At 40.3% G+C, this 16,791-nt stretch overlaps 1 protein-coding gene across 2 annotated transcripts in view; it reads left to right on the top strand.

Moving 5' to 3' along the window:
- Positions 1 to 16,791, top strand: part of LAMA4 (laminin subunit alpha 4) — a 142,180-nt gene that overhangs the window by 38,775 nt on the left and 86,614 nt on the right. For both annotated transcript variants that reach the window (XM_077779991.1, XM_077779990.1), the window contains exons 3-4: positions 6,550 to 6,674; positions 12,323 to 12,403. In XM_077779991.1, the coding sequence (XP_077636117.1) occupies positions 6,550 to 6,674; positions 12,323 to 12,403 (206 nt within the window). The remainder of the gene's footprint in view (positions 1 to 6,549; positions 6,675 to 12,322; positions 12,404 to 16,791) is intronic.

The raw sequence follows: 16,791 nt of genomic DNA, 5'->3' as shown, positions 1-16,791 counted from the left end.
TCCAAAAAAGCCACCTTGCATCTTAGAACAGAAATGTTTTGGGAAGCGTTCTCAGCCGAGTCAGCTGGGTGGGGCCCGAAAGGCCAGTGAACATGGCAGACTCTCTAGGAAGGATCTGAAGGAGACACGAGAAAGGAAAAGAAGAAACAGGGAGATGCAGACAGATGGCTGGTGGTAGGAATGCCCAGTTTCTAATAACCCATAGTTTATCCCAAGTCTATATATAGGTTAGGCCCAGAGAATCAAGAAGAAGCCATGGCTAAGGGCAGTTCCTATCTAAAAAGTTTTCCCATCATTAGGAGAAAGCCAGGAGCCCACTGACCAAAACTAGACTGGAGGAAATTTGGCTTAAAGTTCACCACTGACACAGGACTCCTTAGGTTCCTTTAGATTAAGGATTGGTTCGTCTATTGATTCATCTCTTCATTTAACAGAAAAAGGTTTTCCTTGAACACCACCTATGTGTGGACACTGGGTTGGGTTGAAGGACTGTCAAGACAGAGAGAAGCACCTACTTGAGAATGCTGGTGGACATGACTAGCATAATAAAGCTTAAGGTGTGGGGACCAGGGGCACATTAGAACACATGCAGAAACCCCTATCTATTGAGTGGCAATCAAATGAAAAATTAAAAACAATTCAAGGTCTATGCCAGCATTGCAGGAAAACCATTTTTTTGTAAATCTGAATGAAAATACTCAGATTTAAAACCAGACAACTGCAAAACTATCATTGAAATCTAAAGAGACACCCATCAAGCTGTTAAGTACTTATATCCGGCTAGTGGAAACATGGGTGGATTTTTATTTTCTTCTTTTCACTTTATAGTACGCCTCCCCAAATTTTCTACAACTGCTTGTAGTAATTTTATAGTTAAAAATACACTGATAATCAAATGGACTTCTACCTCACCCTAAGCAAAATGGAGAAAGAGAAGTAATCCAATATATTGAAGGCTAATGAATTTTTTTGTTACTCTCAAAGCCTAATTAAAAACTTTATTCAGGAAAACAGAGATATTACATCTCTAATTTCTGCAGACACTAGCATTTTTCTCATGCTTTTCAAACCCTCCTTTATTATGTGTGTAAGACAGAAATCAACCAATGTAAGTTCCTGTGAGACTAAATATGTGTGATTAATAAACCAGCACATTCATTAAATATCCCAGAGCAAGAAAAGAAATGAGTTATAGAGACTTCTTTACAACCAGATAAAGTTGGTATCTAGTTCAAGTGCATAATTCTTACAACAAAATTTTGACAATTTTCCAATATGTTGCAAACTTGGAAAACCCTCAAATTTTGCAAATAGTGATGGATTTGGTACCATGCTAACTGAAGTTTTGAAAGAAAGTCAGAAAAGTGTATGTCCAAAGAATTTAGAGTTCTCTGTTGCTTTTGTGGCCAGTCATGTAAGAATATAATAGGAACTGAATGCAAATAAATTCTCTATATATTGTGCATGTTTCTTCTTCCAACCTAAATGTGTTCCTCTTATGATATTCCCCATCTCAATTACTGACCGTATCATTCTGCCAAACCCTCATACGAAGATGTCCCAGATGCTTCTTCTGCTTCCTTTTCCTCTTGCCCAACATTCAACCTGGAAGAAAGCCTCTCCTCGTCTCTGCCTTCCCACTGCCTTAAATTCACGTCCGCAGGATAGCTCCCTGACCACTGCTATGGCTTCCCAACTACTCATCATGCCTTGCTCCAGACTTTCCTTCCCCTGATCTGTCTTCCTCACCAGCAATAGAGACATCTTTCAACCTAACCAAGGCATTCTCCTTTCTAAACTCTTTTACGAATTTCTACTCCAGCCCCACCAAGCTTCTCACTGCCACTAAAACTATCTCTGTACCATGCACACCCTATGTCTGAACTTGTGCTGCCCTGCTCTCTGCCTGGGGTTTCTTGCTTCCTTCAAGGCCTAGTTCAAATGTCATCACCTCCATTAAGTTTCTCCAATTTTCCCAGGAAGAGCTAGACCTTCCTCCCACTTTGTCCCACAGTAGTTACATACTTCATACATACCTCAGTCATAGCACCTATCACACTATATTATTGTTTGTTTACCTCTCTGTTTCCTTCACAAGTCTGTGAGCTACTCAATTGCAAAAACCAGGCCTTTTTCTTTCTTTTTTTTCTGAGNTACCTTATGTCTTTTGATTGGAGCATTCAGCCCATTTACATTCAGTGTTATTATTGAAATATGTGAGTCAGAGTCATTGTGTCCTTTGTGGGATTCATGCTTGTGGAGGTGNTTGGTTAGCTTTCTATCTCTTGTTAATTTTAAAAGCTTGTTGTACACACGGCCCCTGCGAGTTCTGTTGTATTAGAGAGGGCTCTTTTGACTGTTCAGGGCCTGTCTGTTCAGGAAGTGTTCTTTGGATGATGTCTCTTGGTTTCTCTTGTTGAGTGTTTGCTTACTTTGTTTCCCTACTGGTATTTGGGACTCTCCACCATGTGTAGTTTGGCTTGTTTCTTAAGGCAGCCTTATGAGGTTTCCTTCCCAGTGTACTCTGTCTCTTTCTCTTCCCAAACTCCTGTTGCTCAGTGTCCTACGACTTCAGGTCTTCTCTGTTTGAGAGATGGGTGCAGGTGAAATGTATGGAGCTTATTAATTCTCCACCATCTTGCCTCCGGATCAGAACCAGGCCTTTTTCATCAAATGACACATAAGGACAAAATGACATATAAATGAACCTGGTCTTCATTTTAGTAGCAGTCACAGCTCATTGTCATGATATCAGCTTAATCCAGGCTTGTTACATGAATGAATAAATGAGTTAGTAAAATAATAAACTAGCAAACGCAAAAAATCTTTAATTTTATATCATATGAGACACTTGGGTCACTCTTCATTGCTGTAAAATGTACTGTCCTTTTATGCTAGATACTGAGGCTCAGGCCTAATGCCAAGCAACTAGCAAACAGTGTTACCTATGCTAGATGTTTCTATTTAGACCCTTGCTTCTCAAAGTATAGGCTAGACCAGTAGCATTGATCTCTATGCAGATTGTATATATCCATATTTACTGCAAATGCAGTAAAAACTGAAAAGTTTTCTAGTATTTCCTTGTTAATTTATTTGAAAATTACAGTAATAGGGGCGCCTGGGTGGCTCAGTCCATTAAGCATCTGACTTCAGCTCAGGTCATAATCTCACGGTCCATGAGTTCAAGCCCCGCGTTGGGTTCTGTGCTGACAGCTCAGAGCCTAGAGCCTAGAGCCTAGAGCCTGCTTTGGATTCTGTGTCTCCCTCTCTCCCTGTCCCTACCATGCTTTCTCTCTCTCTCTCAAAAATAAATAAACATTAAAAAAAAGAGAATTACATTAATAAACCCAAACCCATTGCAGGTTAACGTAAAGAATATGCTTTTATAAAATATAAACATATTTTACAAATTAAAAATATGGTTCATGTTTCGCTAAGAGAAAGCAGCTGGATCTCATATCCATGATGATATCTCCATGTCATATAGCCCCAGGAAAATTCTACCTTGCACACATGAGAAAATGGGAGTCCCAAAGATAAATAAAATCTTACTATTATTATGAGGATAGTTTTGACCTCCCTGGACGTACTTGGAGAACCACAGATCTAGATAGACTATAATCTTGCATAATGCATGCGACAAACCACATGAAGGCCAACTTGATCCTCTTAGGCTTCTTCCAACATTATACTGGTTCCACGGCCAAGTTATTGAGACAGCATTTCTCATGTGAAGAATCACAGCTGGTGCCCAAATGCCATTCCTAACACTTATCCACTTATCTGTAATCAACTGTCTACATGTTGCTTTCTTAACAACTGGCCAAAGATTCAGAATGTTTTTTTCATTTTTAAGTGGGGTCAGTTTTATTTAAAATAAAATCCCCCTCCAACAACATACTTATTTATTGTTGTCAGTTTTCTTTTTTGTTTTTTAAATGGTAGAGCTTTGAGGGTTAAAGGCATATTTGCAGTCCAAGAGCAAAAGGTTTCAGAGCTAGAGGAAACTTGCAGAATCTCAGCTGTATTCTCATTTTACAGACAGAAAAGAGAGGCACAAAAAGCTCAAGTGACTTGTTCAAAGTCTACCAGCTAGAAAATGGAAGCAGTAGAAATGTTTGCTCCTGCTTCTAGCATTATTTACACCAGTCTTCCAGAATGTACATTAGTGCCTTTTAGAGAATTCCCTAATAAGCCCTTTAAAAGAAAACCGATGAGGAAAGTCAGTATTTGCACTCTGAGCATATAGAGGTCGGAGAGATTTGGTAACTTTGCACTTGAGGATAATTGTTCCCTGTGGCTACCATGGCAGAATTAGAGCTCTGACAAGGAGTCCAAAGCATCCATCGAGCCATAAGGGGACAGAAGGGAATTGGCTTAGTTTTGCAGCTTAATAGGCATTTCAGGCAGGAAGAATGACCTAACATCTTACAACAAGCCAGTTTCTTTCTCCACATCTGTTGGGCTTCATCTGTCCAACGAGGACTCAGACAATGTCGGCCTCAGCCTATGAGCAGCCATGCGAGATCACTCATGGCTTAGATTCCCGGTACTTGGGCAAGGCTCATTGGTGTTCCTTGAGATGTGAGATTGCCACCAATTTTGAGTTCACTTGGGTACATGTTAATTTCTTTTATGTGCTCCAGACACTAATTCATTAATTCACACTTTCCCATTTTTTCCTTCATTTTTCCCCCACAAATATATACTAAAGGCGGATACAGTTCTAGAAACAGAGTTAAGTGGAGGACAAATATACTAACAACGTGTTGCTGCACATCATACTTTATTTTCCAGTTTCTCATGACTCTTCCAGGCAGTCTGAACTGGCCTCTAAATCCTGTTCTGCTGACATAATTCTAATCAGGAGCCAAAGATGGCCCATACATAATGGCTGATCAAATCCCCTGAGAGTGTTCAACCGTGATAACTTGTTGCCTGCATTAGAACTCTGCCCTTCTGATTTGAAGTCCAAACTGTTAGTAAAATTCTATGATACCTTCTAATGTAGTCATTTTATGGCTTCTGGGAACGGAGACTTTTCTAACATATTGGAGAAGTAGTATCATATGGGAATTAACAGCCTGGCCTCTGGAGCCAGACTGCCTGAGTCTGAATCTCACTTTTGCCTCCTTTGATCTGTGTGACAATTTATTGGGCCATTTATTTAACCTCCCTGTGCCTCCCATCTCTTCCCCATGTAAATGGGGAAAAAATAGTAACTTACTTATTTCAGAATTATTGTAAGAATTAAATTAGTTAACCCATGTAAAATGTTTAGAGCAGGACCTTACTAGTATTATTCTATTTTGAACTTCAACATAGAACACAAAGACAAAAATAAAGAGTTCAGAGTTTATCTTACTACTGCTCTATCTTGCCTCCCTAAGGTTCTTCTATTGAGCATTATTTTAAAAAAAAAAAAAAAAAAAAAAATAAAGCACTGTCTGTTGAAGCTCTTGTGTTTAGATGTTATAAGGGAATGGATCAAACAGGAGGGTGCCTCTTTCATGACATTCTAATTCTAACAGCATAATTTTTCACTGAAAACCCTATTCGACTTTTATACACTCTGGGAGATATAAAGACGAAAATATCACAGTGTTAATGGCATTGCCTTGTACAATCCAGTTCAGTCTTGTTGGAGAAAACTATGAGACTAGCGTCACTGCCTCTTTAGAGTACTAGGCAGAAATTAATCCATGAACTTGTCATTGCTGAGTTGACTCTATTCTACTGAGTACCTACTGCATTTGAGTTGGTGGGAGTACACTACTGAGAGGCACAATGTGGGGGAAGGGCTGCTGAGGTTGGGAGCAGAGAATAAAAGTACAGTGTAGGTAGTGGAAGGGGGAAAGGATCTGGGAGCAGGCATAAGAAGGAATTCCTGGAGGTTTCAAGGCCTCGTACAGATCTGGAAAGATGAACAGGCATTATAAGCAGAAAAACCAGCCTGCTTGGTGCTTTTCTTTCAATCTTCCTTTCAATCACCACAAATGGAAAAATCATACAAGTAAGCCAGAGTATTATTTCTTGTATATCACCATCCAAGTTACCAACTCATTAGCAGGATATTCTTTACCTACCTTCTATTCCATTTATGCTTCATTCTGACATATTTTGTTCTTCCAAGCCCATAAATCCTTCAGTTGTTCCCACTGTCATGAGTAAGCATCAGGGGGATTTTTATTTTATTATTATTTCATATTCTATCCAAGTCAATTAAATGATGTTTCTAGAACATTCAGAGTTCGAGCCTTCTGATTATCATTTTGAACTGAAATGAGAAATGAGAGATGAGTTATCCCCTCTGCACACAAACTCTAAACTCCTCAGGCTGCTAGTTCCCTCACAGAAGTTCAGGGTGAAGTCATCCGCCATTGTTCACACTTTCTAGCATTGACTGGGGTCAACATGGCTCTTTTATCCTGACCATCTATTCCATCAGCCTGACATCCTCTTTGCTTTGAGTATTGTTTGGTTCCCACATATACTGTGTATAAAATGTCTTTTGTTTCTTTGTCCATTTTCCTATCTTTTGCCTCACAGCACTGTCAGCGGAACACAACAGGAGAGCACTGTGAGAAATGTCTAGACGGTTATATCGGAGATTCCATCAGGGGAGCACCCCGGTTCTGCCAGCCATGTCCCTGTCCTCTGCCCCACATGGCCAAGTAAGTTCTGAGAGAAGATATTCTCTTCTGCTGCTTATCCTCTTAATTAATTTTTTAAAATTATTTAATTAATTGTTTAATTATTTTTTTGTTCTATTCAGAGTTCTCAGGTTTTTCCACCTTAGCGGAAAGGCTGAGTACCTCATGTTGATATGAGACTGGAAAAGATATGGGAAAGGTCTTCAGCCTAAATACAATTCCAGGGGAACTCAAGCACATGTAGTATGGGTGATTACCCTGTCCCCCAAATATTGGATAGCATCATAAGGCCAATGGGGTCTCCCACGTTTTATAAACAAGGCTATCCCTTGACCTAGAGAGATCACAACTGGTACTGCCAACAGACTTATAATCCAGTATTTTTCATAGTTGTGTTTCCCGACTCTCACAGAGTAGACGTTTTCCTACATGAGTGGCCAAATGAATGTTTTAATCATAATTAGAACACAGAGAAACAGAATGCATGCTTTAGACTAATCAGCTAATAAAAAAGATTTCCAGGAAAACTAATTTTCACTTTGGGCTATGTTTTGACCTGAGTGAGAAGTTAAAGAGAATAGACATATGTCTTTTGGAAATATCGGAATTCTTTTCAGACACAAGTGTATAAATCCAATAGTAAGTCATGGCTGGTCATTTTATTGGCTGCAAAATGACAAAAGGTAGAATTCAAATGGTATAGTGATGTTTGGTTTTCCAGATGCCAACCATTTCTCTGATTCTCTGAAGCCAAGTGGGTGTCCTACAATCAGCTCACTTCTGACGCTAACTACCTGGAGCTAATTAGCCCATATATTAAGCCCCACTTCAGAAACCAGCCACAAATGGGGCCCCTAGGCTACTGAAATACCTGCTCAGCTAAGTATAAATTTAGGGGTTGCCTCAACACCCCTCAAGATTCAGTAATTCTCTACAATGACTCACAGAGCTCAGGGAAGTGCTTTACTTCAAAGTAAATTTTTATTCTAAAGCATATAACTGAAGCCAAATTAAGAAATCCTTAGGGCAAGATGTGGAGGGGGAGATGGGAGGGAGCTGAGCTTCTGTGTGTTTGCAGTCCAGGTATATCAACCTCCCAGAAAATCAGTGTGTTCACCCAACCCAGGAGCTTCACAAACCTCATTTTTTAAGAGCTTTATCAATGTTTCATTACATAGCCGTGGTTGATTAAATCATCAGTGATTGAAAGTCCATCTTTATCCCCCCTCCCCTTCCCTGAGGTTGGGGGATTGAAAGTTCCAACACTCTAATTAGTAGTTTTTTCCTCTGGTCAGATGGCCCCCAGCCTCATCCTGAATCTTCTTAGGGGCCCCTCAAGGGTCACCCCACCAGCATAAACCCAAGTAAGACTGAAAGGAGCTCATTCTGAATAACAAAAACAGTCTTATCACTAAGGAACTTCCAAGAGCTTTAGGAGCTCTGTGCCCAGAACAGGACAAAAACCAAATACATATTTTTTCTTATACCACAAGTGAAAAGAGGAACGAACCTAGGTTAGTATCCTTCCTTTGGCACAAAATAGCTGTGTGATCTCAGGCAAGGTTCTTTCTCCCTTTGTCTCACTTTCCATGGGATTTGGGGTCAAGACTAGATTCAGATCTTGGCTCCATTCCTTGATTCCTTTATCTGCTCTGGACCTCATTTATTTTTTCTTGAGTTGGTATAAGGATCTGCCTCATATAGTTGGACAAGGATCATAGGTGTGGAGCATTTGGGCTGGTGCCTTGCATACAGAAAGCTGTAATGTTAGCTGCTGGCTTTATTGAACATGTATTTTGTACTTTTCCTAACACTAATATTTTGTTCACCCTGTGTCAGGCAATGTCCTAACTGTTTAGATATAATATTTAGTTGATAGATGTTATAAAGATTCAGTTAAATAATGCATATAAAATAACTCTAAAAAAAGGCCTGAATATCACACACACACACACACACACACACACACACACACACACACACTTTTTTTATAAGGAGAAAAAAGATGACAACAGTTTTTTCTTAATTTTTTTTAATTGAACACCAATATCAACCAACATTTCACCTAAAAGCTTGTGACTTGTTCAAATCCTCTGATGAGTATGAGAGTCAGTGAAGTCAGATGTTTTACAGCCCTGTTTTTCTTTAGAAACCACTAAACAGTATACTTCAATCCTTACTTTGTGATTTTTCATGTCCCCTGGTATCAACAATGTGTGCAAAATGGATGGTATCGAGAAGGAGAGCAGAAACCTCAGACGTTAAATGTTCTGTTATTTTCACCCAAGTGTGTCCTGATTTATGAACTCCCTTTGTCTCATCTAGGTATATTCTTTAATTGTTCATTAATATTCTGTTCCCAAACATTAGTCTCAACCATATCTGATGAGATGTTTCAGCATTCTGCTCTCCCACCAAGCTGTAGTTATTTTGTTAAACATACCGATTTCCAACTTTGCAATAACAAACTCCCCTCATTGTTCCATGTAAACAAAGATGCCATGTAGCATCATCTGCTGAAAACAGGTTTATAAGCTCTGAGCTGCAGTTTCTTTAGAAACTAAAAGATTAATGAGAAAGGCAATCCCAAGTGGTTCCTCTAAATTGTATTATCTGACTTTTGCACTCTTTGCCCTATTCACATGACAAGACCTTCTTATCTAAATTATGACATTAATGTCCTGAGATAAGAGATGTTTGGAACCTCATTCTTATGGACTGAGAAGTTTTGTCTATATCCAAACAACCAATATTTATCACACACTTGTTACATGACAGTCATGTACTACTGGCTGCTGGTCACAGTGGTGTACAAAACAGTCAAAAAGTCCTGACTTCATTAAAATAGGTCAAAATACAGCAGCATTTGGGGGCACCTGGGTGGCTCAGTTGGTTGAGCAACTAACTCTTGATTTCTGCTGAGGTCAGGATCTCAAAGCAGTGATCTCAAGGTCAGGAGATGGAGCCCTGGGTCAGAACTCCTTGCTGAACGTGGAGCCTACTTGGGATTCTCTCTCCCTCTCTCTTTGCTCCTACCCTCTCCTCGTGCCCACTCTCTCTGTCTCTCAAAATACACATTTTAAAAAAAGATATAGCAACACTTTGAAGCTCCTAAGGCAAATGACCATTTACCATTTGAGCCAGGTTATCTGTATTTCAGCTGATTGAGTGGCTATTCCAAAGGCTCTTTCAAGTCAAGAAAGCAGAAACTTGCCAATTGGGTGATGAGCTTCCTGTCTTGGAGGAGAAAACAGTTGCTACATACATGTCTTTTGGATGTGTGAGCAGATCCGGGTTCAAAAAGCAATTGGCATTCTTAGAGAAGGTACCAAACAGCCAGGTACACAGTGACAGATATGAAAACTGAGGTCTCTAAAGCACACCATTGAAGTTGAAAAGCCTGCTGAAAATCAGCACAAAAGCAAAGATCCCTCTCCCCCCGCCCACCTTTTAAGTAAAGACATTGTGTGAGGGTGTGAGGAAATTTTGGGAGACTTGCTTTCTCTGAGGTGGCAATAGTTCAACTTCCCAGACCCCTTGTGGGGGAAAACTGGCTACAAACAGGGAGGTGGGGATTGAGGGGTGGACGAGGTGTAATCTGTGGTCACAGGACAGGACAAATTTGCCTGGATCCTATGTGGTTCTAGTCTTTGATATGGCCTTATTATTGACTTAGTAAACTAATCTCAGATACTAATCAAATACCTTATCAAAAATTAAATACCCACTCCCTCTGTCAGCTTTTTAAAAAAATTCATTTTGCTACTTTCTATAAAAATTAAAGTACCAGAACTTTTCTTTGAGCTCAAAAAGTCACCTAATGGAATCCAAATTACACTTTGAAAGACCTTCTAATTGAGCCTCCAGACCAGGATTTGGATTTCCAGTTACAACTGCACATCAGAAAGCAAGAAATTATGCTTGAGGGAGGTAAGCAAGCAAACAGTGCTGAATCTCTTTTCCTTTAGGGTTTCATAAGGGTTTCCACGAACAAAGGCCTTCCCTTCCTCTTGGGGAGGGCGCCATGGTTGTTAATGTGGGCTGAGAAAGGCTCAGTGTTTTCATTTCCCTAGCCAAAAACGGACTTTATCCTAAGAAAAATGTAAACAATTAATGCTGATAAAAAACAAAAAAAGGAACTTAGTGGCTGGTGACTGCCTCTGAGCTTCCCTCCACTGAGACCAATGGTCACGCAGCTATTCGCAAGGACCGTTTGCGCAGAGTTCATTTATTTATTTAGGACTTAGCCAGACATCCGCCCTGTCTACCAGTAGCTACAGTAATGGCTCCAATTAAGGAAAATGTCATCTGTTTGAAACAGCAGGACATTAGCTAACAGCAGATGACTCCAGACGCCAGCAGATGCTTCAGTCCTTCAAGCCCTGGGCAGGCTGCTGGGGGGGGGAACATCTTCAAAGAAACATGAGTGAGGGTCTGTCCATGCCCTGGACTCTTGACTGACAGTGTTTTTGAAGTAGGCTAAAAAATAAGAACAAGCAAAATGAAGAATAAAAGCCAAAGAAATGTAACTTTGTTGAAATGTTTTTAGCCAAACTGACAGAAAAAAATAAATTGTGGATATTGCCTTTCACTGAGAAGTATACATTGTCTTCTGACTAATTTTATAAATGTCTTCAAACAAAGCAAACATTTCCATTTGCGCTCCTCCAAACACCATTAGGGTAAAATTGCTAATACATGCAGGAATGTGAGAACAGCATGTCACACTCCATTGATGGCACAGTACCTAAGCCAAAATTAATTTAAAAGTCTTTAAAATTTTTCACACCCCCCTCAGATGGATGGATTCATGTGTCAATGCAGGATTTTCCAAACATGTGGTGAGTTACATTCTATTTCCCCTGCCTTAATAATTGAGCAATATTTTTATTGCTTTTCTATCCTCCGTCCTAGTTTGTATTATCTAAAAAACAAACAAATACACAACAATAACAGCAAACAGTAATCAAGAGGAGGATTTCTATGGATGAGAATCCTTCTCTTGTGGGTCCCATTTATTACTTGCATACTTGTTTTGTGACTGATCAAAAAAGCCAGTCCCTGCACCCTTAATTCTCAACAAAGAAATGAAGGTTCAGTGGAGATATAGAATATTGTTTATAAGTGGTTCATGACCTTGAAGAATGGAAGAGATCTAGTGCGGAAAAAAGGGGGCAACTTTCAAATATATAACACAGAAAATGGAGAGAATAACAAGAAACTCTCATAAATATCGTAAAATAACTTAATTATTTTATTTCTGGCTTTGGAATATGTGTTTTAGAGTTTATATATAAATATATATGTGTGTATGTGTATGTATATATATATATATTCATTTGTTTAAATGTTTTTAGCTAAACTGACAGAAATATATATATATATATATATTCTGGAAATTCCCACTGCTTCAAGTAAAAATAATTAAGTGTTTCTATGGCAAAATATGTAAGTGGATCTGGGAAATGGTCTCACCAGTGGATGGGCATTTTGGTACTTTTCTGTCTGGGCTGTTGGTCTAAATTTCCCTGAAAGGAAGAAGATTTGATTTAAATAAAGCAAATGATCACACCCATTAGAACTTGACTGAGAACAAAGTAATCAAAAGTTAAGACAATCTTTTCAGTGACATATGGAATTTGACTTCTAATATTCTCTTGTACTTCTAGTTTTGCAGAATCCTGCTATAGAAAAAATGGAGCCGTTAGGTGTATTTGTAAAGAAAACTATGCTGGACCTAACTGTGAAAGGTACGCTAATAAAATTCACTGTTTTCTGTGTGGGTCAAGGGAAACTTTCTGGCACTCGTTAGCTCTGCCTGTGGGTCTTAGGAGGGAGTGGAGGATCACATTCTAGAACCCCTTGGGGATACCCCAGATAGAGCTATAACAATATGTTCCCTAGGAGAGCCTGAGTGGCTCTGTCAGTCAGTCAAATGTCTGACTCTTGATTTTGGCTCAGGTCATGATCTCACAGTTTGTGGATTTGAGCCCACATTTGACTCTGTGCTGACAGTGTGGAGCCTCCTTTGGATTCTCCCTTTTCCTCCTCTCTCTCTTTGCCCCTCCCATGCTCATGCTCTCTCTGTCTCTCTCAAAATAAATAAACTTTTTAAAAAATGCTCACTAAGGGTCCATGTCAGGACCACATCTCAGGTAAATGGTCAGGTGGAGAAGAAAATGAATATCTATATTTTGAAAAGATCCTTTAGATGGTTTGGGTAGCACTTGTCTCTCTCCATCATAGAGAATCAGCAGTGTTAATAAAGAGGCTTCCTCAGTAGGAAAAAAAAAGTGAATCCTCTATCTCTCAGGAAAGCAATACACTGAAAAAAAGCATGAACTTACTATTTAGTTTATTCTATACACCATTGCTTCCCCTGAAAAGTAAACAAATTCCATGAGTTTGAATTTTCTGAATCCCTGTTGGTATTAACATCTAACACTCTTTAAGTTGCTCTCAGCTTTCCTCAAATAAGAACGACTTTGGTGGCTAAAGCTGTGAGGCTTCCCACTGCATGGTTTGCTGGCAAGATGTTTCTCATTCTCCCCACCTGGCAGCCACTCATTTTTCTCAAATAAAATGATTTTTGCTGAAAGAGTGTCCCAGAGAGGTCTTGTTAGTTTTAAGATAAATGCCAGGGGCACCTGGGTGGCTCAGTCTGTTGAGCATCCAACTCTTGATTTCGGGTCAGATCATGATCCCAGAGTCGTGGGATCGAGCCCTGAGCATGAAGCCTGCTTAAGATTCCCTCTCTCTCCCTCTCTCTCTCTCTCAAATAAAAAGTAAAAAAGAAATGTTATTAATGTCAGCCTCCCCATTGCCTTTAGGCAGCAAGATGATATGGGGTGCCATAAGGAAAGGGAGGGAAGGACGGGGGTAACTCCAACCTCTGGTCCAACATCTCACACCCTCACCTCCCAGCAGTGTAATCCCACTGCCCTGAATTCGGCAAACAAACCAGCCCAAGACTCAAAATGTAAACCTTAAATGATAAGCCACCTCACTTCCTAAGGAAACACCTTCTATGTCTCAAAGAGTAGTTCTGGAACTCTTTTTAAAAAGCCACAGTGTCTATGGTGCAGAGAAAACCTCTATACATGGAGGGCATTACTGTTATGATTATTAAATGTACAAATCATAGATAATTGTTTTACTGAAGACTTTTTAAAGGTATTTTTTTCTGTTTTTTTGCTACAAGGGAAGAGGGAAAGTCAAAGCTGATGGGTTGGATTTTATACCTTAGGAGGAAGAAATAGAGATTTGGTTAATTAATGAGTGTGTTTGTGACACATTCATTCCGTATTTTCTTCCTTGGGGACTCAGGAATATGAGTCACCTGGTTTGCTCACTTTCTGACTCAATGTGGGTCAGAGAGGATTGTTAATCAGCTGGGGATGGAGTTTTTTCCCTTCAGTGTCTGAGGTAAAACTCTACTTCATCTGACAGAGATTGAGCAGTATTACCAGCTAATGGGTGTTCAATGGCCCCTGGGATGGCCTTAAATAGAGCCCTACTTCCCAGAAGTGAAGTAAGTAATCTCTGTGCCTAAGGACTCAGTCCTGCAAAGTTGCACAGGGGTGCAGATTAGGGTTCTGTCAGCAAGGGTAGGGAGCCTGCATGGGCAGGACAGCTCGCCCCCCTCAGAAGTAGGATTGTAGCTGACAAGTCTCCTGATGCACATCGGAGGCACCTGGACCTATCATTACCCCATAAGTGTTGGTCACATCTGGTGCCTCTCCTGGATCTGGAATCATTGGATCAAGGAGAGAGCACCAGTTGTCAAATATTGAGGAAATGTAGCTTTGGCCTAGCTGAATTTGTCTCTCAGCACTAGCCCTTGGGGATCCTCCTAAGGGAGTTATTTGAGCTCTAAGTGTCCATTGCTATGTCTCCAGAGTGGAGAAAATGAAAATGCCCACCTCGTCGGCCTGTTGTGAGGTGATAGTGTGATGTTCTTGGCATGGCACAAGGCATTTAAGAGATACTCAATAAAACTTGCCTGGTGACTGTAGGAGTCATGGTGGCCATTGCCCAGTTTCCACCACCAGCAAATGTGTGCCTGGGAACTAGCTGGCTCATTCCCTTGAATCTCAGTTTCCTTAGCCAGAAATGATAGCTTTGAACTAGGTAGTGCCCTTTGTCGCTTGTCTCCTATGTCCTCCTCGCTTTACATTCTTCATCTCTCAGCCTTACAACCATCCTGACAGCAGGTGCTATTTTGTCATTTTACAGATGAGGAAACTGAGGCCAAGGGAGGCGATGAGCCTAGTCTAAAGTCACAACACTGTTAAGTGGGGGGACCAGGATCTGCACAGTTTGGCTTAAAAGTCTGGATTCTTTCCCTATGCCAATACTATTTTTCCCAGATGTCTTCGTAAGGTCTTCTATTTTATTTTATTTCTTTTAGTTTATTTATTTATTTTGAGACAGAGACTGAAAGTACGCTTGAGGAGGTAGAGACAGAAAGAGAGAATCACAAGCAGGCTGCAGAGCCCAACACAGGGCTCAATCTCACAAATCATGAGATGTTGACCAGAGCTGAAATAGAGAGTCAAACACTTAACCAACTGAGCCACACAGGCACCCCAAAGGTCTTTTATTTTAAACTCTGACAATTAATAAATTAGATGAGTCTCTGATATTCTGGGAAGCACAGTTAATCTGCTTCTAGATTCCCTTTGACAGGAGGGTGCATCAACAAATGTGCTGGAAATAAGTTCCCCTTCAAAAGTCTTTCATCAGCATTGGGGGAAAATCACTCTGAGCAACTTTCTCTGCTTCACCTCCTGTCTCCTGTCCACCTATTCTCACACCCTACTGTTTTAAAGAGAATGTGTGATGCCTTTTACACCAAAATTGACCTTTTACATAAAAAATCCAGGAGGCGCTTCCTCAAAATGGAAGCGTCCACACTGCAGATTGGTGGATGGGATAGGAATTCCATACAACAAAGACATGGTCTCTTGTCCTCAATGAAAATCAAGGCTAGGGGCATCTGGGTAGCTCAGTTGGTTAAGCATCCTTCAGCTTAGGTCATGATCTCATGGTCCATGGGTTCGAGCCTTGTGTTGGGCTCTGTGCTGACAGCTCAGAGCCTGGAGCCTGCTTCAGATTCTGTCTTCCTCTCTCTCTGCCCCTCCTCCCCTCAAAAATAAATTTTAACATGTTAAAAGAAAGAAAGAAAAAAGAAAGAAAATCAAGGCTAGAGTAGGAGACAAACCCAAACACCATTCATCACAAGGCAGAAGAAATGCCAAATAAAAGGACAAGCAAAGATTCTTCGAGTGAAGTAGAAGGAGTGATCTCTTTCCCATAGAGAGGGCTGGGCCATTGGGAAGGCAGAAGTCTTCACTGCTTTGGCTTTGTGTTTGACCCTGGGACTGAGGGGGATGCTTTGTTTTGAGCTTACCAGTCATGTTGTCAAATTGTCCCACTTTAGTTTCAGCTAATCTATATTTTCAATGTATTTATGAACTTGGACCTAACCACGAGGTGTTTTCAAAATATGCTGCTGACTTGTACTGATGCCTATCTATCTCAAACACTAGGTGTTTCTGTACTTAGGGATCATTTAATCAAGGGATGGTTTTCAAATCTGACTGTATATAAGATCTCCTGGAAACCTTGGATTCCTTCCCCCAAATCCTGTCCATGCCCCCACTGAAAAAAAAAAACAAACAAACTTCAAAGGGTGAGGACTGGAGACCTATTTTTTGACTCTTCATTGGAGTCCCATGCCTGTGAACTAGTGGTCAGCCTCTTATACCACACCTGCATGATATAAAACACTGTTTCTCAAACTGTAGCTTAAGCATCCCTGGTGTCCTCAGAAATATTTGTGGAGGTTCATGAGGACTCTGAATATTATCTTAATTTTGTGTTTCATTTCAGTGATAATCTTGAGGAAAGAGTTACTTGAAACATGTTCTGGACTTTCTGTAGAACCACTTTGTAATAAAAGGAAGTCTGCCTCAGAGCTGAGGACAAAATAACAGCAGGGGGAGGGGGTGGTGGTGAGTATGTCAATAACACATTACAGACAATTGGAGGTCAAACGGCATGACATCATAACAAACGGAGTCATCCAGTCATCCCATACATATGGCAGCTCACACAATCCTCTACCATGCCATGT

This window comes from Crocuta crocuta, unplaced genomic scaffold (assembly GCF_008692635.1).
Source record: "Crocuta crocuta isolate KB4526 unplaced genomic scaffold, BGI_CrCroc_1.0 scaffold147, whole genome shotgun sequence".
In the NCBI taxonomy this organism is placed as follows: Eukaryota; Metazoa; Chordata; class Mammalia; order Carnivora; family Hyaenidae; genus Crocuta; species Crocuta crocuta.
This window is presented reverse-complemented; position numbering and strand designations above follow the sequence as displayed.